The sequence below is a fragment of the Festucalex cinctus genome, chromosome 19, assembly GCF_051991245.1.
Source record: "Festucalex cinctus isolate MCC-2025b chromosome 19, RoL_Fcin_1.0, whole genome shotgun sequence".
NCBI classification, from domain to species: domain Eukaryota; kingdom Metazoa; phylum Chordata; class Actinopteri; order Syngnathiformes; family Syngnathidae; genus Festucalex; species Festucalex cinctus.
In genome coordinates, this window is record NC_135429.1 from 11012612 (window position 1) to 11034574 (window position 21963).

General features: G+C 38.1%; 2 protein-coding genes across 3 annotated transcripts in view; one reads left to right on the forward strand and one right to left on the reverse strand.

Annotated features, from left to right (window-relative positions):
• The window catches only part of calcr (calcitonin receptor), a 40260-nt gene extending 23577 nt beyond the window's left edge, over positions 1-16683 (forward strand). For both annotated transcript variants that reach the window (XM_077508043.1, XM_077508042.1), the window contains exons 11-22: positions 287-399; positions 2147-2306; positions 2394-2504; positions 2578-2690; positions 3020-3111; positions 5137-5263; positions 8438-8591; positions 8916-8976; positions 9085-9151; positions 9279-9497; positions 10368-10409; positions 13110-16683. In XM_077508043.1, coding sequence (XP_077364169.1) covers positions 287-399; positions 2147-2306; positions 2394-2504; positions 2578-2690; positions 3020-3111; positions 5137-5263; positions 8438-8591; positions 8916-8976; positions 9085-9151; positions 9279-9497; positions 10368-10409; positions 13110-13328 — 1478 coding nt within the window. In that variant the 3' untranslated portion in view covers positions 13329-16683. The remainder of the gene's footprint in view (positions 1-286; positions 400-2146; positions 2307-2393; positions 2505-2577; positions 2691-3019; positions 3112-5136; positions 5264-8437; positions 8592-8915; positions 8977-9084; positions 9152-9278; positions 9498-10367; positions 10410-13109) is intronic.
• Positions 1-21160, reverse strand: part of LOC144008010 (putative acyl-CoA dehydrogenase 6) — an 81869-nt gene extending 60709 nt beyond the window's left edge. Inside the window, exons 1-4 of the mRNA XM_077508045.1 lie at positions 21065-21160; positions 20565-20639; positions 17310-17491; positions 8845-8945 (exon numbers count right to left, since the gene is read on the reverse strand). Of these exons, the coding sequence (XP_077364171.1) occupies positions 8845-8940 (96 nt within the window). The 5' untranslated portion in view covers positions 8941-8945; positions 17310-17491; positions 20565-20639; positions 21065-21160. The remainder of the gene's footprint in view (positions 1-8844; positions 8946-17309; positions 17492-20564; positions 20640-21064) is intronic.
• Between the last annotated feature and the right edge of the window lie 803 nt (positions 21161-21963).

Here is a 21963-nt window from a genome sequence, read left to right on the forward strand (position 1 = left end):
TCTTGGAGACAAAGTGAGAGAGACCAGACTTTGATGGTTTCAAGACATTCAGAGGTGAAATCGTGTCTATATTAGCACAAGTAAAACCCAGCGTTAATCTTTTGATTGCCCAACTGAGGCCACGCAAGATTTGCCAATTTTGAAACTTAAATCTGTAACAACTTTAGAGGCATATTTTCCCAAGAATGTTGGATGAATTCGGAATTATTTGACCTGAGGGCAATCCTTAATTTAGGGTTCCAGTTCGCTGTGTGACATGTTTAATGCATTATGGCGCTCTCTTTAGAAAAGGCGACCAAGTACTGTGGTGAGGACGGGCAATGGTATCGCCACCCAGTTTCCAACATCACATGGACCAACTTTACACTCTGTGCCATCGACCTTCAGGAAAAGCTGGAGGTGAACTATGTATAGGATGATTAGCATGCTTACTATAAGTTTGTAACTGATGTTCTCATGGCATTGAATCGATCGCAACTGGACTCCTCAGACTTCATCAGTTAAAGCAACAGGCTAGATAGAATAGCTCTACCCCAGGGGTCAGCAATTCCTGACCTCGATAGTCGCCGTCATGCCTATTTTAGAGGTTTCCCTCTTCTAACAAACTTCATTCAATGATCAGGATCGTTATCAGGCTACTACAGAGCTAACTGTTGAGCTAATCATTTGAATCAGGTGTGTTGGAGTAAAAAGGCATTTAAAGGTCTATACACCAATCCGACGTCGGGAGTCGCACAGCGTTGGGTCGACGGCATGCGCAGTCTGATCAGTGTATAAATTAAAGTCATAAAGTCGGACCGTTGACTTCGTCTCTTTGGTGCAACAGAGACCGGCATTGTATGATATTACCGTTAAAGAATATGCCGACAAAGGTATGAAAGCCAAACTATGGCATGACATGGGGACACGACTGGATATAGCAGGTAGGATTTACTTTTATATACACGATACTGTGCAGAAAATCAGAGGGTTTCATTCACGTGGGAGGACCTCGTGAGAGAAAAAGTATCCGGTATGCATTGTTTACATTTTTATAACCCGCCCCCGTAAAAAGGTTTTCAGTTGCCTTTAGGAATAATGACTACCGCCGCCGATGGTATGGAGGAGAATTACTTCTTCAGCATGTTCTGACTGTATGTAATTGCCTGGGTCGGTGCGGTGTGCATTTACGTCATTTTTCTACACGACGTGCCAATGTCTGGGCCGACGCCCCAGGGGGTAGGCCTACGGACTGGATTGGTGTATTTAGGCCTTAAAACAGGCCACAAAAGACAGCGCAAATGTATAGCAACTGAAAACGTAATCATAATAAGGGAGATAAAATTGTATAGCAACTACAAGCTAAAAGTGACTATAGAAAATAAGGGTGGCAAATACATATTTCACCATAAGGGACATAATACAAGACCATAACAACACAATGACCCCATGATCCAACCCAAAAACAGTTATAACAGACCCTCTGCCAACTACCGACAATCATTTGTGTTGAATTAGCCTTGTTGATTTTCCATTTTGTTATAAAAATGGTTGTGGAGGCACCTGAAGGCCAAACATTGCCGTTTGCTATTGTTATTTGTCAGAGGCTAATTATTGAGTCTCTTTGGAAGCGATGAAAGGATGGCATTGTACGTGGGAGATTGGCGGTGTCGTCAGCACTCTCCTCTGTCAACAGTTTCTCATCCTTTGATTGCCTCTCTCAATCATCTTTCACATCATCCACCTTCTCTTCCCGGAATATGTACATTTATGTCCAGAAAGAGTTCTGTTTCTCTTTGAGGACTCGTGGTGACATGCACAAGCTCAGTGGTAGTTTGGGTTTCCCACTTCACAACACAACAGATTGTCTTTCTGGGCATGGGGTGTCCAGTCTTTGGGGTGTACCAGTCTTTGTCTCAGGGTTGCTACCAGGTTTGAAGCATCCCAGAATATTATGTCAGCTAAAATATCTAACAAATAATTGGATAGTCTACAGGCATTAACTGAAACAGCTTCTAAGACAACTGGTCAAGTTACGATCGATTTAATTCCCTGAATGACGAATAAAATGATCTGGATGAATGAGAACATTGAGAACCATATCTGAGGTTATTAATACTGATTGGACGAACGTAGCCTTTGTGTATGATACTGGCTGACCACACAGGGGGCAAGTGCACAGCTCTCAGGGGACGTGGAGCAAGACTTTGCCAACGGGGCTACAGTGGTGGACGCAGAGGAGCAGGATCTTGGGAGGAATAAAATCCTTGACAGCCAGTATAAATGCTTTGAGAAAATGAAGAACGATCCTCCTTATAACAAATCACGTAATGACCTCGCTGCTCTCCATATCGGTAGCCTATAAATAACCTGTTTCAAGATTTATTTTTTTCCCCCTCTCTTTGGTGCGTCAGGAGTGTACTGCAGTCGCAACTGGGATGGCTGGTTGTGCTGGGGGGATACGCCGGCAGGAACCTACACCTCCCAAAATTGCCCCAATTATTTTATTGACTTTGACCCTACAGGTAAACAGTATGCCGGGATCAGTAATTGTAGTGGTAAGATTGTATGTCAAATATATTTTTTATATATGTGCAGAAAAGGCAACCAAGTACTGTGGGGAAGATGGGCAGTGGTTCCGACACCCTGACACCAACAGAACCTGGTCAAACTATACACTCTGCAATGAAAACACTAAAGCAAAGTTGAAGGTACCGCAATACGTGAACTTCTACTTATAAACTGTGCGCGAGTACTTTTGACACATCAAAAATTATGTCTCACACTCACAGTCAGACCTCCATATTAAAAAAAATAATAATTCAAGCTGGTGACAGTTCAATATCAAAATGAAATATATGGTAATATGAAGGACCTTCAAATCATTTTATTTAGCATGCCTTTCATTTTCATTTCAATTTATACAAATTGACGTGTTTGAAAATGACTACCAAAAATAGAGTCAATTGTACCTTTGGGAAAAAGCCTCTTTTTCAGTGCTGTAACATTCAATCATATTTGTTTGTGTGTTTGTTTGCAGTCAGCGTACATCCTGTTTTACATGGCTATTGTCGGTCATGCCTTATCGATAGCCTCCCTGCTCATCTCTTTGGCCATCTTCTTCTACTTCAGGTACCGTGACTCTCCTGACAACCCTCCAATATCAGATATCTTTTTGTGAATGTACCCTTTTTTTTATGAATGTACCGCTAGCTGTGGCACTATCAAGATGCAGTTTGTCATAATGTTGAGATGATAATGTGAGCTTTGACCTCGAATGCTTGCTTGTCACTTTCCTTGCAAGGATGTGACTTGTTGGTCGCCAGCGTCTTTTATATTCATAACCAAGTACCGTTAAATTATGTTGATGTCTAACAGGAGAGGTTAGGAATTGTTAATTTTAGCTGACCCACATCACATGATGCTTTACTGCCTGCGCTTTATTTTATTTAGCTACTTAATTTAATGGCAACTGGGGTTCCTTTTGTTGTTCAGTAATTCATTTGTAATCGCTCTCCATTGGCCCTGCTATTATTGAACTCTGCACTTATAAGCTGTTTGTTGACATTTTAAAAGCAGCGGTTATGGAGTCTGAGAATCCTGCACGACACCCTCAGTGCGCTGCAAAACATTCGACACCATCATTCACATCTTAGCAGATGCGGGATCACTAATCATCGGACCTGCTTAGGGAAAATGAATCAGCCTGACAAGTTGGAGCGAGGCTCGTTTCTGCTTTCTTCCAACTTCAGCTTTCTTTAGAACAGAATCCTTTCAAGTATCGGAGGCCTGATGTTAGGTTAGAGGATCCAGATGTGAGGCTTACGTAGGAATGTGGAGGGCTGAAGCTGAAGTTTGCTCAACATGTACATCAATGTCAAGTGTCTTAGGTGGACACATACAGTTTGTTAGTTACAATGCTAGTTACTTAAAATACATTTGGGCCCGTTGAAGGCTATTTGGCAAGAAATACATTAGAGATAGACCGACATTTTTTATTTTTTTTCCAGGGCCGATACCGATGCCAATTATTAGTAGCCAAAGAGGCGGATAACCGACATTTGAAGCCGATATTCATTTTCAATAAAAAAGGGGAAAAAAATATTGGCATCAAAATTTTTTAAAATACAAATGCCAATCTTGACTTTGTTGTAATGTCTTAAATCATTAATGCGTATTGAACATTTGTCAAATTTTTCAGAACGTAGATTTTTTTTTTTATCTTAGACCATAAAGTTCATTTTAAATTTCTAAAAAAATTAAATTTAAAAAAGTCCAGGGAGCTCCCAAGGTTATCAGTAGGTCTTAAATGTAAATTTAAATTTTTTTTTTTAAAAAATAAAAGGTTTCAGAAGGTTCCCAAGGGTCAGCAGCATCCCATAAAGTTAACTGAAAATGTAAGTAAATAGTTCCCTGAGATTAAAATAGTTTTAGCTTTTATCGGCCGTCAGATTTTGAAAAAAGGCTGATAGATATTCGTCAAAGTGCCCAATATTGGCGCCGATTATCGGTCTATCCCTAGAATACATTGAATAGGCTCATGTTTTGACGAGTTGCAGTTGTGAAAAATGATCAGAATCGGATTTATTGGCCAAGTATGTAAATGTAAACAGCCCGTCCGAGAACACGAAAAATAAGTGACCACCAGAGGGAGACAGAACCAGAAGCCTGGCAGTTCCCCATTTAGCGCTCCTAGTTTCTTAGATGGAACAAAAGTGACATGGGGGGGGGGGGGGGGGGGGGGGGGGGCAAGGCCCAATCTGTGCTCCTACATAATATAACGATATAAATGTAACTTTCTTTTTCTCTAACTTTCTTTTTCTCAAAGAAGTTAATTTGGGTTAGTTGTAACAGTTCGAGGACAGAAATTGTTGGTTATTTGTTTTTTCATGTTTAACTCAATACATAATGTGTGATAGTGTCATTTTGTAGTAAATATTATTCCACTCATAATCCATCAAGGGCAAATTCAAAGGTGAGCCAATTGACAGAATCGTGTCTTTGGCAGTTTAGCTCCAACGACATCCTTCAGTATTCACGCAATGCTCCAAGCTCAGATAAGATTGCATCCCTGTAAATATATGCTGCAACTGCATAATTCTGTCCTTAGATGTCATCATGCTGACATTATCAATCTTAATCACGCCATCAACGCAGGAGTCTGAGCTGCCAAAGGATCACGCTGCACAAGAACCTTTTCTGCTCCTTCGTACTCAATTCCGCCCTGACCATCATCTACCTAGTCGCTGTGGTCAACAATCCTCAAGTCGTGGGCAGAAATCCCGTGAGTTTCACCAGATATTGAATATTGTCACGCAGCACAACGAATGCCACTGTCGATAAGGAAGATTAGTTCCACCGTGGGAAATTAGGTGCAACGTATTCATTATTCATGCTGGAAAGAAAAATGATGCTGTACAAGCATCCGTGTATTTCCTGTTCTGCTAGTCCTCAATAGCGTTGTGGATAACTGGAGCCTATCCCAGCTGATTTGAGGCGAGGTAAATACTGGACTGGTCACTCGACAATTTAAAACATACACTTACGTTCACAAGAATGGTCAATTTTGAGTAAGAAAACAACAACAATAAAACTGGCATTTGAACGGGGGTGTAGACTTTTTATATACACTGATAATGATAAAAATGATTAAATTTTTATATGTTAAGGACAAATAATAGGATGAGTAGTTTTGGTTAATTGTTTCTCGCCTGTAAAGTGCAACGTTTTTGCTGTGTGTCATTGGATGTCCTTTTCGGAAAATCCCCGGATACTTTATGAGTTATCCAAATCTCCAAAGTACTTGACGATAAATCTGTCTTGCAGGAATGCTTCTCTACCAGGACAGAACATAAATAAAACCTTTTAGGAACTAATCCTCTTTGGAATAAGCAAACGACGTTAGCCAGCTCTCAAACTCATCTTCGCTTTTCTTTTTTCCTTTCAACTGAAATTAAAATTAAAAAACATGACTATAATCATAAATAATAGTAAAATTAAGTCCAATACTCGAATGCAGATGTGAGAGTCAGGGATTGAACCTTCGCAGAAAGCCCCACTGAATCTTTGGCCAGACAAAGACAAACAACTCGACAGCAGATGCATCTGGGTTTAAAACGAAAACCGGCCGCTACAATTTCATCATATCTTTAGCCACAATGTTTTTCGAAACAAACTTGAAGCACTTAGGATCACTTCTCGGCAGGAGAGGCTCCAGTTCAAGAAGCCTATTTGCATTTAGAAGCAAAAAAAAAATGAAATTAGGACGCCTTGTTTTCTCTTCTTGCGACTCGGAACTAGTGATTTGCGGCAGCGCACGTTTTCCTTCTCTCGCCTATGTTTTGCTGCGAGCGATCCGTCACAAATTTCCAAGCCAGCAGTCAGGACTCTGAGGACACGAGGAGAATAGATCGACATGATCCGCGGCGGCTTGATTTGCAAAGCGGAACATTGGTTGTGGCGGCAGACAAATCTTGCTCATCTGCAATTAAAAAAAAACGTTTCAGAAGGGAATATCTGCATTTTGTTTGAAGTCCACAGAAATGTGATAAAGTGAGGAGGACATTTGTGTAAAAGGTTGGCGTAGGTTGAGTAATTGTTGTCTATTTTGGACACACACACTCACACACACACACAAAAAGACCCTTGAGAGAAGCAATTAGTTGTGTTGTCAGAAAAAGCGGAATCAACCGTTGCTCAAAGTGGAGAGCAAAACATTCAACTATCCATTTTGTGAAGCACTTATCCTAACTGGTGTCTTGGGTGAGCTGGAGTCTTTCCCAGCTGACTTTCGGGCAAGTACATGCTCAACTGCTCGCCAGCCAATCACACGGCACATATCGAAAAACAACACTAAAATTCTAGCCATGGACAATTTATAGTTTTTAATTACATTAAGAAACAATGTGTAAACACACACAAGCACTGAGAGAACACATTTCCTAATTGAGGAAACCAGCAGGCTTCCCTTTGTAACTCCCTCTGTTGGTCATTTTTTTGGTGATATTCCATACTTGGCCAATAAATCTGATTCTGAACTGCACACTTGAACTCCCAACATTAGAGCTGTGGGGCAGATGTGCTAACGTACTGCGGCAATAAGAGCGCAAAAAAAACAAACAAATCATTACGTACGACAATTTAATGTGATCCAATCCAAGAAGTAATTTTTCATCGACAATATCAGAGTAGTGCTGTCAGTATCAAATATTATATTTTTAGAATTATTCAATTGATTAATTGACTAATTGGATTCATTTGAATTTTGCATTAAAATATATGACAAAAGCAGAATTTCCCCTGATTACTGATTAGATTTTTATTGAACATATGAACAAGCAAACAGCAGAAAAAAAAACAAATTAAAAGAAAAGAAAATCCCAATGAAATCATCAATCAATCATAGTTTACATGTTCAAAAGGGAGTAGGAAGAAGTTAAAAACTTAATCTCGTCCTACCCCTTTTACTTTATATATTTAAACTTGTTTCATTATTAATACTAATTTACTATTTTTTTTTAAATAAAATGTATAAACCTAGTTATACAAGTGCACTTAGACATGCGTGCATTTGCCAAAAACATATATACATGAATTTCCTAGACATATACCATAATGCCTATCTAAATCATATACACGTACTCAAACATACTATTTATTAACCGGTGGTTGGTGGTTATTTTGTACTTTGTATTTGTCCAGTGATTAAACAAGGGAGATTGATGTTGTACTATGTTACCAGTTTGGTTTAGTTTTCCAAAGTATAAACAGATGTGTGCAAATGTCTTGTTTTGATTAAACACAAGATAGTCTTCTTTCATGAAGCACTACAAAAATCAGTGAACAATTACTGTTGATATGCTGAGATCAGAAGATTTGGACAATTGAAAAAAAAAAAAAAGGCGCCAAGTGATTACTTAATTATTAAAATAGTCATCAATTAATTTACAAATCAATTACTTGATTAATTTGGACAGCTCTATATCAGAGGTGACAAATTAAAAATCCGTTTATTAGAGAGGTGTTCTTAATATTTTGGTCTTATTTAGCAGTTTTGCACCACTATAAATTGTCCTAGTTGAAAATATGTGTGATCATTCTCTCGGCTATCAGTAAAATCCACTTGATATGGATCAAACAGTAAATTGGAAAAATTCACAGAAATAATCCTCCGGTAGAGCGCAGTCAGATAAGACTGACGTGACAATATGCCACCAAACCATCAGACTTATAACGCTTCTTAGGAATAAATAGGAAATAAGTCTACACACCCCCAATTCAAATGCCAGGTTTTGGTGATGCAAAAGGCATTAGACAAAAATAAATTATTTCATTTCTCTCTTCCCCCAGCCATGTGAACTATTATATACAACTCAATTAAAGCACAGAAAACCAAAAGATATTCAAACTGAACTGCCCGACAAAATGCTTTACACGTCTGTGTGGGCCATCGTTGCAGGTCGGCTGCAAGGTGTTGCACTTCTTGCACATGTACATGCTGGGATGCAATTATTTCTGGATGCTGTGTGAAGGGATCTACCTGCACACGCTCATCGTGGTGGCCGTGTTTGCCGAGGAGCAGCATCTGCACTGGTACTACCTCCTCGGCTGGGGTGAGTCGACCTCTTGTCAGACTATATTACGTCGCCTAAGGATTTTTGTTTTGTTTTTAATAATATATCTTGTTGTCAAATTGCTCTCTTGTGGACTAAAAATGTTAACATTTTCCCTTGAGAGGAAACTGTGTAGCGTTGTTGGGTTTGGAACATTCAAAATAGAAATAAGATACTACTACTTTCTCAGGGTTGCTTCATTATTTCCGCAGAATGCATAAACACGTACAGTTGATGTATGAAAAGTACTTACTGCTGCCTTGATGACAAATGGAGCCATTTCACTTGAGCCCTCATGTGCCTGCCATCTTTTCATTCTCCAAGGTTTTCCTCTCGTGCCTGCATCCATCCATGCTGTAGCAAGAAAAACATTTTTTGATGACAAGTGAGTATGTTGCCAAACATGTCAACCTACAGTACACACTTCATGTATGCTTTGGACTTCAGACCTCAGTGACTGATTTTTTTTTTTTTTTCTTTACTCTTTCGGTAGCTGTTGGATGAGTGTGGAAACTCATCTACTTTATGCGGTCCACGGTCCTATAGTGGCAGCTCTCCTCGTAAGTCGACTGTTCTATTTATAGCCCCGCGTCGCAGTGCACTGTCAAAGAAACGCATGCTGGCTCCTGATGACAATTCATTTGCATTTTTTGTGATTCTCCGTAAATGTCCCCCTTTCTCGTGCAGGTGAATCTCTTCTTCTTGCTCAACATCATTAGAGTGCTGGTCACCAAGTTGAGAGACACGCACCGCGCTGAGTCCAACATGTACATGAAGGCTGTGAGGGCCACGCTGATCCTGGTGCCCCTTCTGGGAATACAATTTGTCATTTTTCCCTGGAGGCCAGAGAACAGGCTGGCGGGGGAGGTCTACGAGTACATCATGCACATACTCATGCACTACCAGGTATGTCGACCTCTAAATGATGATTAATTGGCTGAACAATCGCTAAGCGATATGCCTAAAAGGTGTGTAAATTAATCTTGAAACAATCCGTTACGCACTCAATGTCAAAAAGGGAGAAAATCAATGAAGTCGTCACGCCCTTTACATTCACTTAAGCAGGGTATCGATTTTGCTTACTACCAAGTGTGTTCAATTTTGATTTGGCTGAAAAAGTCCTTTTGGGGTGCTCGAAAAATGAGTTTGAATGTATGTCATGGTGCTCGAAAATATGCTTGAGACAAACGTGCTAAAAATATATGCCGTTTCCGTCCTTTACCATTACAAAACAGAATTGTGTATGTATAAATGGATTAAATTGTTATGATGGGGGTGTGATGGGTGGATCCAAAAGCGGAGAAACACGGCAGGGAGACAAACCGGAAGGACAATATAAGGAACTTTATTGACAAAGAGGGTGACGGACAGGACGGGAAGGAGCGTGTGACATGTGAGGTCCCCCAAGGGTCAATCCTTGGACCCCTTTTGTTCAGTCTGTAGACATTAAGTTCCAGAACATCAGTGTTGGCGATCATGGCTATGCAGATGACACACAGCTATATTTAACAGTGGCTCCAAATGACAGTAATGCAGTTCAATTAATGTGTCGAGAGCTAATTAACTAGATGAACCAAAATTTCCTTCACATAAAAGAAAATCAGAGGTAATTGTTTTTGTCAATAAAGAAAAACTAATTGCTATTTACCACAATTATAATGCACTGGAGAAAACTTTAGTTGTTTGTGTTAGTGTTGAGATGTTAACTTAATTAGAAAAACCTTGCATATTATGATTTGTAATGTAAAATATTAAACAACTGTAATTGTTTTGCAGGGTTTACTAGTGGCAACCATATTCTGCTTCTTCAACGGAGAGGTGAGTAATAGCCATCTGAGCAGGGTGTAAGGCTTCCATTAGATCAGTAAATGGAGGGGTAAAAAAAAAAAAAAAAAAAAGAATAAACTATACACGCCTAAAATGTAAGGAAGAAGCATACCCCCCAGTTTTGTTGATAAGCTCATAGAGGAAGGCAATAAACATTACCCAACATTAATGAACAGGACAAAATCCACATCCTGCCACCACTCAAATTAGGCCTTCTTTTTTTGTGTGTGTGTGTGACCACGTCTGCAATAAGTGTGGGGAAATTCCAGTTATCTCGAGAACATCAGCCCTAACAACTGCGGTCATAAACTAGTTCATACATATGATGACCTTTCAGTCAGGAAGTCAGTGGGTGCCATCTTCAAGCTTGACACATTTAGGAAGTTGAGATTTTGCATTTATTTGTTTATTTATGTTAGTTTTAGTTTTATTTTATTTATTTTTTTACCAGTTCTGCTGTAACTATTATAAAACTGTTACCAAACTATCAAATGTGACCTACTAATCCCCTCAAGTCACAATAAAAACAAAACAAAAAAACACAAAAACCAAAAAAACATCCAGCTACCAGTTTAGCACCTAGCGATGCTAAGCTAACATTAGTATTGCAAAGAGGCAGACGTTAGCCGTGACTGTTATGTCGCTAGCATGGCATGCAAGTTCGTGCTACCATAATACTGAATGTTATTGGCTTGAAGCTGTATTTTTTTTGGGGAAGGTATCATTAAATAAAAATCAAAGAGTCAAGCAGAAATGTGGCTAATTTCGTATCGCTTCTGATTAATTCCAGATGCCTGAATCTCTTTGCTAGTATTACGCAAAGTTGTTGACAAATGGGTCTATAAAAATATCTATATATTTTAAATATCTCAGGTGGATTTTAGTAGCACGCTGACTAAATGTATCTATTAAACCTGAGCACAAAGTGGTAATGACCTTTAAGGTCTGCACTAAGCGTCACATTGTAGGCTTCGTCAGCTGCTTTCAAAATCAAGGTTTCACTGTAAATTAAATGTGGTGAGGCTTACGGTAGTCACACGATCAGTCCGAGTATTTGAAAGTGAAATAGAGTTGTAAGAAAAGAATGCAAGGACATGGTAAATGTTCCGTGTAGACAACGATGCAGGGAGGTACGGATTTGAGTACGCATGTTCAATTAAACACAGAGTGGTCGTGCTCTTGTCTGAAATGAGGTCAGGTTCTCATCCACGCGTATAACAAAAGCCCCTCCTCTCATGAAACAGCTCGTGCGAACCAACGTTTGAGAGACGTGTCTCTAGAAGGTCGACCCTAAATGAGATTGATCTAACTCACCAACTGTCACCATGGAATCAAACTGTTTGCTTTAAATGACCAATTGTGACCTCTTAATCAGGACATGCCACTGTCTTTTATTTATTTATTATAATTTTTTTTATTATTATTATTTCAAGGCCAAACTGCATAACCAGCATTATGTCCACAATGGCGCCTTTGTGGTGCGAGGTCAGGCAGACAAACAGCGTTCACGCTGTTTTTGTGATGCCAAGCGCAATGCTCTACATGGACGTCCTTCTCACTCTTTTTGCTCATTATAACAATTAGTTTGGTCCTTTTTAGAATTAGATCGTGTTTGTTTGCAAGAGTATGTCCATGTGCCATCAGAGGATTAGGGTCAGTGAAGAAGAAGGAAAAAAAAAAAAAAAAAAAGGCTGTCAGGATTCTAACTTCTTTCTCAGAATTTTGACTTTAAAGTGAGAATTCTGACTTTAATCACAGAATTGTCACTTGAGAATTCTGTGATAATTGATTCTGTGATTCTCACTTGATAATTCTGACGTCAATCAAAGAATTCTGACTTTAAAGTGAGAATTCGGACTTTAATCACAGAATTCTCACTCGGGAATTCTGCGATTATTGATTCTGTGATTCTCACTTGATAATTCTGACTTTAATCAAATAATTCTGACTTTGAAGTGAGAATTGTGACTATTTTGACTTTAATCTCGGAATTCTGACTTCAAATTGAATAATTTTAAGTGAGAACTCTGACTTTAATGTCAGAATTCTCATTTTAAAGTCAGAATTCTGACATTAAGTAAGAATTGTCACCAAGTCAGAATTTTTCCTCCTTTTGCACTGGTCCTAATCCTCTTCCATAGAAATGACAGCACTGCAGATAATTAACATTTTGCTCATGGAGGATTGGCGATTCCTATCAGAAATGCAACTAAATGCATCTAAAATTTCAAATTATATTAATAAAATCATGGTCAAATGTTCAATTGCTCTGAAAAAAAGCAAAACAAAAAACAGATACCAGTATTAGTATACACATACACGTATCCAGAGATCTCATGAGATTCACTGAACCGTATGTTTTGTGGCTGGCCATATTAAACAAATAAACAAATACGTCTCCCATTTGAATAACGGCTGCATCTCTAGTGACTCATTTCCAACCCTCCTCACTCTTTAATGCTTTAAGCATAACCTAAAAGTGGTTCTCATACCGCTATATTATAGAGGATCTCAATTGTCTAAAGTACAAGAGTGAGGACGGAGGAGCTCTCATCAAAGAAACTCTCGAACTGAAGCTATATCATAGAAATGGCCATGACAAGTGGATTGGAAACAAAAAAGAATGTCACAAAATGATGGTTAAAATGTAACTTCTATAACTGTTCAACTAATGTGTACGTTTGTGCGCAGGTGCAGGCCGCTCTCAAGAGACAGTGGATGCAGTACAAGACCGAGTGGGGTCAAAGACGGAAGGACCACTGCTCGATGCGTTCCACGTCGTACACGGCCACCTCCATCACAGAGGTCCCTCCATATATGTACCATCAAGACGGCAACAGCGAACACTTGAACGAGCGCCACACGGACGACTCGGAACTGGTGGCGCTGAAAGTGGGCGAGATCCCCTGAGCGGTACCCCGGCTAAAGAACATACGCGACATGGTCGATGCGGAATCTCAGAGGCTAAATTTGTTCGGCGCTCTGGCCGGAATGTGGACGAGGTGTTCGGAGAGTGATTGAGTCACTTCTATCACTTTATTGCAGCTGCTTTGTGACAACGCCGATGCTAAGTTGTGAGACTTGTGTCACGCTGGTGGCGGGGAGACGGAAATAACTGTGATGACGATGTAATCTGTTAGGGAAGACGTGATGATGATTTTGAGGTGATCGTGACGATCGTTAACAGCAAGTGAGCGACGTGATTGTTTTTAATCTCACCTATTTAGACCAAATGGTACAGGATGCGGGTCAAAGACTCGATAGGGACGTTTTGTGTCCGAATGAGCGCATATGTGGTACCCTAACACACACAAACACACGCATACAGTGGGTATAAAAAGTCTACACACCCCTGTTCAAATGCCAGAATTTTGAGATATAACAAATGAGACCAAGGAAAATATATATATTTTTTTTTCACCATTGTGAGTGACCTATAAAATTTGTACTTAAATCTTTTGGAAGAAGTAAAAATAAGAAATAAATGTAGTTGCACAAGTGTGCACACCCGCCAAACTGGGTCTGTGTTCAGAATTAGCCAAATCACATTCAAACTCATGTTACATAGCAGTAAGCACACAATTTAAAGGGCCTCTGATTAACCCTAAATAAAATTCATATATTCTCATAGGCTTTTTGTTGACTTTTTGGGAGTAAAATATCTCCCAAATACACATGGGAAAATGTGTTTTAAGCCGATAAAACTATGATTGAACGTTTCGGCCGTGGTACAAACAACATTATGAGCAGTCACAAATAGCAGTCAGTGCGAGCACAAAACCTTCAGGCATCAGGTAGAAATAAGAAAAATGTCAGGAAAAGCCTACTGGTAACATCAAAACTCTATTTGAGGTTAATCAGAGCTACTTCAAATGGTGGCAGGTGCGTGATGACTCCCATTTAACATGACTGAATGTAACTTGTTAAATCTGAACACAGCCACATCCCCAGTTAGAGGGTGTGCACACTTATGCAATCACATTTCAGTGTTGTATTTTTATTTCCCCTTTGAAAAACATTTTTTTTTTATGAATTGAGACATACAAAGGAAAAGTGGGGAAAAAAAATATCTTGGGAGATTTGACAGGGGTGTGTAGACTTTTTATTCACAGTGCAAACAACACAAACAGGAACAATATACCAGCATTACCAGTCTGGTCACATGCCACGAAAAGTTACCAATTATCATCTGTGTTTGAAGCTCTGGAATTGTGTACATAGAAACTCGATTTAAAAATGAATATTTTTGCTTTCTATGAATATTTTATCATCATTTCTCATTGAGTGTAGTGCTCCACGGCTGCACACAAAACTGTTCCACTGTTTCGCGGACGCGCAACATCCCAGGCCTGAGAAGCAAGCAGACGCTTCATGTGCAAAAAGCATTTAATATATAAATATACTGTCCTCCAGGAGAACTGGAACAGTGAGGCCAATTTCTTTATTTTGGGAGTAGAGCGAGCATGTTTTGGTTTCGACTTGAAAAGATATTTATGAGGCAAAGTTCAACAGTTCAGCTTTTATTTCCAGGTATTTACATCTGGATCCCATGCACAACTTAATCGGAAGGCCAGGCTGGAATTTGATTTAAAAAAAAAAAAAAAAAAAGTACAGGGGCGAGCTTGTGGGACGTTTTATGGTCTGATGAGGTAATGATGAACGTTTACCGAAGGGATTGAAAGGCTAAGATGGGTAAACAAATTTAAAAAAATGATCTTAAACATATACAAGCTTAACTGTTAAAACTCAGTGGAGGTGATGTGTCATGGCTTGGACTTGATCTCACAAATCTCCACTGATGATTTAGAAATCTACAAGAAGTAAGAAAAGGACCCAAATCACACTACCAAAACAATAAATGTCAAAATGTCAAATGGTGGCAAAATGTCAAAAATTGTAGACTGGCTTTATCAATCTTCAGACTTAAACCCAATAGAACATGCTTTTTTTTTTCTTTTTTTTTTTACCTGCAAAGGCTAAGACTTGAGAGTAAACAGCCTAGTAAAGAATCACAAACGGTGAGCGATGTCAAAAGATGTGCAAGTCACATTGGCAGTTCTACGCTTCCGTAGTTTTCCGCCCAATAAAAAGACTTATCTTTTAAGTGTGTAAAATCCAGATTTATATGAAAGCTAAACTGTTGTTATTTTGTGTCATACTCGCCATTTAATAATGTAAAAGGCTACAGGAGATGTCCTTTAAAAATGCAGCGGTTAAAAAAAATATTTTAAAAGCTTTTTCATGGAAATGTTTGCTCTATTTCCAATACTCGTGTCTTTTGTTGCAGGTTAGAAAGAAAATAGTGACAATCAAATGACGTTCATTCTGTGATGATAAAGTACAGTACATTTACTAAAGTATTTATTTTAGTATATTCTCACTCATTTCTCAAATAAGGGTTCGTCCGAGATGAGCGCTTTTGTGTACATTCTCTGTATTTGTGGAAGTTGCCACGCTTTTTAGTAAATGCCAAAATGCATCAAGTATATGATTTCTGCACTGTGACACCAGTTTGGTGAATTCTTGTGGCTCGTTTTGTGTCCTTGTCTCCCTCGGCTTTGATTGACATTTTGCAAATGTGATGTTTAAAAAAATATTTTGTAAAAGCTTGACTGAGTGATGTTTTTCTGCCCCATGTATTTTGCAGAATGATATGACATTTGCATTTTTTTTTCAGTGCTGGTTTTCAGCCTTTGTCGAAGAGAGGAAAGAAGATAGACGTTATATTTGTCGTGTAAATTGAAGTGGTGATGATTAGAAGGGCTATTTTTCACTATTGGTCATTTTTCTACCACAGTACAGTGGTGCCTTCAGATAAGAGCTGAACCAGTATGATCTCAAATCATATTTCCCCATTGAAATAAATGGAAATGACATTAATCCGTCCCCCCCCCCCCCCCCTCCAAAAAGAAAAACAAAAAGTTTTTTAAAAGGAGAATGGCACTATAATTTTCTAATTTAACTAACTTTGTATTTTGACTTGATTTTCTGGTTCTTTGACTTGGCCACTGGGGGCAGTAGAATGCAGTCATAGACACAACATAAGATTTTCACAACTATTGCAACTGTTGTGAAATCGCTATATGAATGAAGTTGAGTTAATTATCACAGAGCATAAAGAATACACGCCTGTGAATATTGTTTTATTATGTTTGTGTCCAAATATTTGTTGCTTACTGCCACATAGATGTTATTCTTTAGCCTTTAAGCTAGCAGACTTTAATGCAAAGTTATGCGGATGTTTTAAACACACAATGTGTAAATTTCTGTCTTATGTTTAGTTTGACATTAAACTTCCAACAGAATTGTTGTGCTTGTGAAAACAAAAAAATAATTCAAAGACGGACGATGGCTCGTCACGCGTGTCTCAAGGCACCACTGTACTTCACTATTTATACTTTATTTGTAGTTCCAACCACCATCTGATGGCTAATACAGGTCAGAATTGACTGACATTTCTTCGAAGCACCTCAAGTCACAGTTGTTATCATACTTAGGGCGCCACATTCACTCCTTTTATGCCAATAATTTCTCCCTTGCTCGAGATGCCAGTGTAAAATATGCAATTTCAAGCTCTGCTGCATCCTAATGACGCCGCCCAAAAGAAGAAGACAAACCGTCCTCCTTTGAATTCATTCACTGGTGCAATGAGCTTGATGAGGTGATGATGATGATGATGGTGATAATGATGAAGTTTGACGCCTGTGGAGCTGCGTCTTCATTCCTCTGATAAATATTGTCCCTTAACTCTCAACATAACAAAAAATCCGGGAACAGATCTTATATAATAAAGTCAAAATGTATGCAAAGTGTTATGAGGGCTTAGATGGAGGACTTGTGCGACAATGAGGACACAACGAGGAGGAAATCTCCATAATTGCATGCACATACCCCTTCGTCGTGTTTTTTTTTCTGCTCAAGATGGATGGAGGAGCGGAATGGCATTCTGCAGGAAGTCACAGCTTGGAATAACCTCCGCGTTGTTGTGAGGCAGACTTGTGAAACTTCATTGAAATGTCAGCGCTCTGCAGCCATTTGATGGAGGCTCCTGATGGCTTCAGCGTGGCAGCAAACTGGAAGAAAATTGGCAATAAAAGTCAGCGTGAGTCGGTAAAACAAGTGCTTTGAAACAAGAAAAAAAAAAATAAAATTTTAGCAAGCAGTTCTGTATCTCACAAAAGTTTGTTTGCTAGTTTATTTTGGATCCCCATTAGCTATTATAAGCTTCATTAAATCAAAAATAAAACAAGCATTAAATTAATTCCATTAAATATGACACATTCTGGTACGCATATTACACATTTTTCAAAAAAATAAAAAATAAAATAAGAAAATAAAATAGAATACACAAGTGATTACACCCCTCACATTTTACCATATACGGTATTTAATCTTTTCATGGGAGAATTTAAGAAATGAAAAGTAGTCACTTACAGCATATTTAACAGGGTAAAAACAAGCAGACTAAGGAGATGGTCCTGGATTACTGAAACAATGTCCTGCGGTCTGATGAGACCAAGATAAACTTATTTGATTCAGATGTGGACTAACAGGTGAGGAAAAGAAAAACAAGTGTGTTTTGTGCAGTTCGTGATATCGACATTTTGGGAATTTTCACTTAGGGGTCTACCCACTTTTGTTGCTGACAAATGCAATCAATGTAAATATTTGGAGGAATTTGTTGTTTTGAGCACAACATAATAAAGATCTCATAAGCCAGCAAAATGGAAAGAAACAAGTTAATATGTAGAAAATATTTTTGGTCTAGTTTTTCTGAATAATGTACGTTTGTCCATTTTTATAAGTATTTTTACTAATTTTTGACATTAAAAAAAAAAATCAGAAAAACAAATCTGACAAAAAAATTACTATTTTTTCTGTTTTAGGAAAAAAAAATGTAAAAGTCAAAAGCAACAAAAATATTACAGGAAAAAAAAATCTAAAAAAGTACAGTACTTTTTGTGCCTCTCTTCTTTTCTGTTATTTGGAACATTAAAACAATTCTGAAAAACAATTTGTTTGGTTCAGATGGTGCCTAGCATGCATGGCGGCAAACAAGTGAGGAAAAGAAAAACAAGTGTGTCTTGTACAGTTTGTGATATTGACACTTTGGGCATTTTCACTTAAGTGTCTACTCACTTTTGTTGCCGACAAATGCAATCAATGTAAATATTTGGAGGAATTGGTTGTTTTGGGCACAACATAATAAACATCTAATAAGCCAGCAAAATGAAAAGAAACAAGTTAATATTAGCGGAAAATTAGCTTCTGGGTGCATAATTTGTGCCAACAAGCAAAATGACCTTTTCCAATATACTGCAGATCTAATTAGACACTGGATGGCCAAGAATTGAAATGAGGGCAGAGCACAAATGAGTTTATTTGGTTTCAAGTCAGCGTGTTGTGCCCACTAAAATGATACACTGCAATGTATAGATAACAATAACCGTGTCGCGTATAACATCTAAAATCATTTTAAGGACATTAAAGTCACAATAAAGATCCCTCACATATCTAAAGTCTCTAAAATAAAAAGATAATTTGTTGCTGGCGTAAATGCGCAGTGAGAGACGAGCTCCCCTGCTGGGTTCGGCGCAGCCGCTTCAAAGAACACAAAATCAAACCATCAAACTCTTCCCTCACTCGGCCGCTATCTGCTCGCGAGAGATAGTACGACTGAGTGTGCACTTAATCGTGGCTGGGCGCATTCAAATATAGTAGTATACTGTACTGGCCTCAGACAAGTGTATGAAATGCATTCAGTTTCCATGGGTGAATCATTACTTTGCGAGTGAATGTTACGTGAATTCATTTCTCGTTGCCAAAAGGCCAAATCCACAAAGCACACCACAATCAATATTTTTGTTGCATTTTTGAATTGAGCTTGACACGCTCATAAATAATCATCCTAAATGAGCATTGTGTGTCCAAACCCCCAATGTTGTCTCTATGATCATCATCTAAAGTTTATTATGATGCCCGCAAGCTGATTGCGGATCTGCCATATTCATCTTACTCTGCATTGAAGCAGACGAATCACACACCCGTGGCATTCTCACAGTCCCAAAGTGGATGTGGCAGAAATGAAGAAAAAGGCGCTTTTGCTCAAATGGGGATTTTTTCCAACTGTCTGAGGAGGAGAGCCGTGGCAGTGAAGTGTCAAGCGCATACAGCACAGCACCTTCAGGTTTAATGTGCCCGGCCGGCAGTGCAGACAATTTTCAGGGGGATGTTGCTAAAGGCCTGCGATTGGCTGGGAACTAGTCCAGGGTGTACCCTGCCTACTGCCCAGAGCCAGCTGAGATAGGCTCCAGCATCCCCCCCACGACCCTTGTGAGGAACAAGCAGTCAAGAAAATGGATGGATGGAGCTAAAGGCGGCTGTATTTGTCATGTGATGATGTCATTTAGTACTTATGTAGAACATATTGTAGTTTAGTTTTTCTGAATAATGTATTTTGTCTATTTTTCTCAATATTTTCTATTTTTTTCATATAAAAAAAAAAAAAAATCTGGAAAACAAAAATATTACAAAAAAACAAAACTGAAAAACAAATCTGAAATAAAAAAAAAATGAGTATCGTTTTTATCTGTTTTAGGAACATTTAAAAAAAAATCAGAAAAGCAAGAATTACAAACAGAAAAAACAAATCTGAAAAATAAAAAGTACAGTATTTTTAGTTCCTTTCTTCGTTTGTTATTTGGAACATTAAAAATTAAGAAAAACAAAAATATAAAAAAAAAAAAAATCTTTTGGAACAATAAAAAATAAATAAACAAACAAAGAAAAAAAAAAATTCCAAAAACAGGGGAAAAAAAATCCAAAACAGAAAGCAAGAGAAAAAACAAAAAAACAGAACTGTGTGAGGATTCATACATTTTCCTGTTCAGGTTTGGCTTTGTACATCATTGAGCAGATGAACTCCTCCATCACATCTTTCATTCAGCACTTTCTCCCTTGTTACAAGCTAATGAGATTTTCAAAGCAAAATGCTAATTATCTGGGCCTTGGAGCAGTGGCTTGTTGGTGAAGCTTTTCTATGAAACAATTTTAACTCACAACTTTCATTATAAAAAAAAAAAAAAAAAAACAGGCGAGTTTTTATTTCATGTACATGAAACATGATGGATGATACAGCTTTCTTACCTTCTTTTGTGTTGTTCACAAACTACACAGGCTAAAGTCGTCACCATGCCTAGCGCAGAATTTGAAGAGTCAGGCCTTTGAATAACAAGAAAGATACATGAATAAACTATATGAGGCCTACTTAAATAATGAAAAACAAAACAAGTTAACATGCTACAAAAGGCGCTATTGGTTCTCCAAATAGCTGAGGAATGACAACATATGGAGGTCCATTAGTCCAAGAGCCAAACTCTTTCTGAGCTGAGATTAAACCAGCAAAATCAATAGTAGCTATACTGCATAATGAAAGCTATTTTTAATCTAGTAGCATCAAGAACCATGAACATTTTGTCCTCCATTTTGAGCTGATGACATTAGTGAACACAGCAAATGTGCACATTAGTGGCACACATTGGAGCATCTTCAGGCTAGAATTATTTATTTTAAGTGTTTTTATTTTTAAAGCTTAATGTACAACTCTGTCTTTTGCTTACTGTATACAAAGATGTAAAATGGTGTACCTTCAAGCCTTTTGTGTTGTGGCCAAACGGTGTTCTGCTTCTCCTTCCTCACTTTCAGCAGCAGCAAACAGGTGTTCCTAATCACCTGCAGCATGTGTGCGTTTTGCCTCTTAACGAGTGCTATTGAATACATCCAGTGCAGCTCATCCTGGTCACTGGAGTGAAGAAATGTGTTTACAAAGCCAAGATTTTTTTTACAGTGGGAAAAAAAAGGAATAAATCCAGATAGTTATATATCCATATATTTGGATGGTCACATTTGCTTTATTTAAATATAGCATAGAGATGCATTCGTTATCTTCTGCAAAGTGTGACAGATTTTAACAACAGATTCTTGAGTTTTTCCTTGCTTCTGAACTGTCTATCACAGGGGTGTCCAAAGTTTTTCATTTGAGGGCCACATACAGAAAGTCAGAAGGACGCAAGGGCCACATAATGTTATGAAGAGAAATTGTGTTTAGTCCTAAAAATTGTACAAATCATTTATTTGTGCTTTTGCATATTTAGAAAAATGCTACAGAACATAAACCAATTTATTTGTAATATGGCAGTAGGGTTATTATAGTTTTGGAATTTTTCATTTTAGTTAGTTTTTATTAGTTTCCAGGGTGGTTCTGTTAGTTTTTATTAGTTTAGTTCTGTAAACAAAATAAAAAAAATAAAAAATGCTTTTAGTTAGGTTTGTTAGTTTCAGCATTAGTATTAGTTTTTGTTTTGTTTTTTAAACAAAAATGTGTATTACTTGTGCGCAATATTTAAAAAACACCATGGGAGCAACGTCATCTGAAGGTGCTTTTCTATTGGCTGCTGCTACATGACATCACTTCTGTGTGACATACTTTCAAACGTCATTATTCCGCTTTATATCAAAATAAATCTACTAAAAATTACATTTAAAA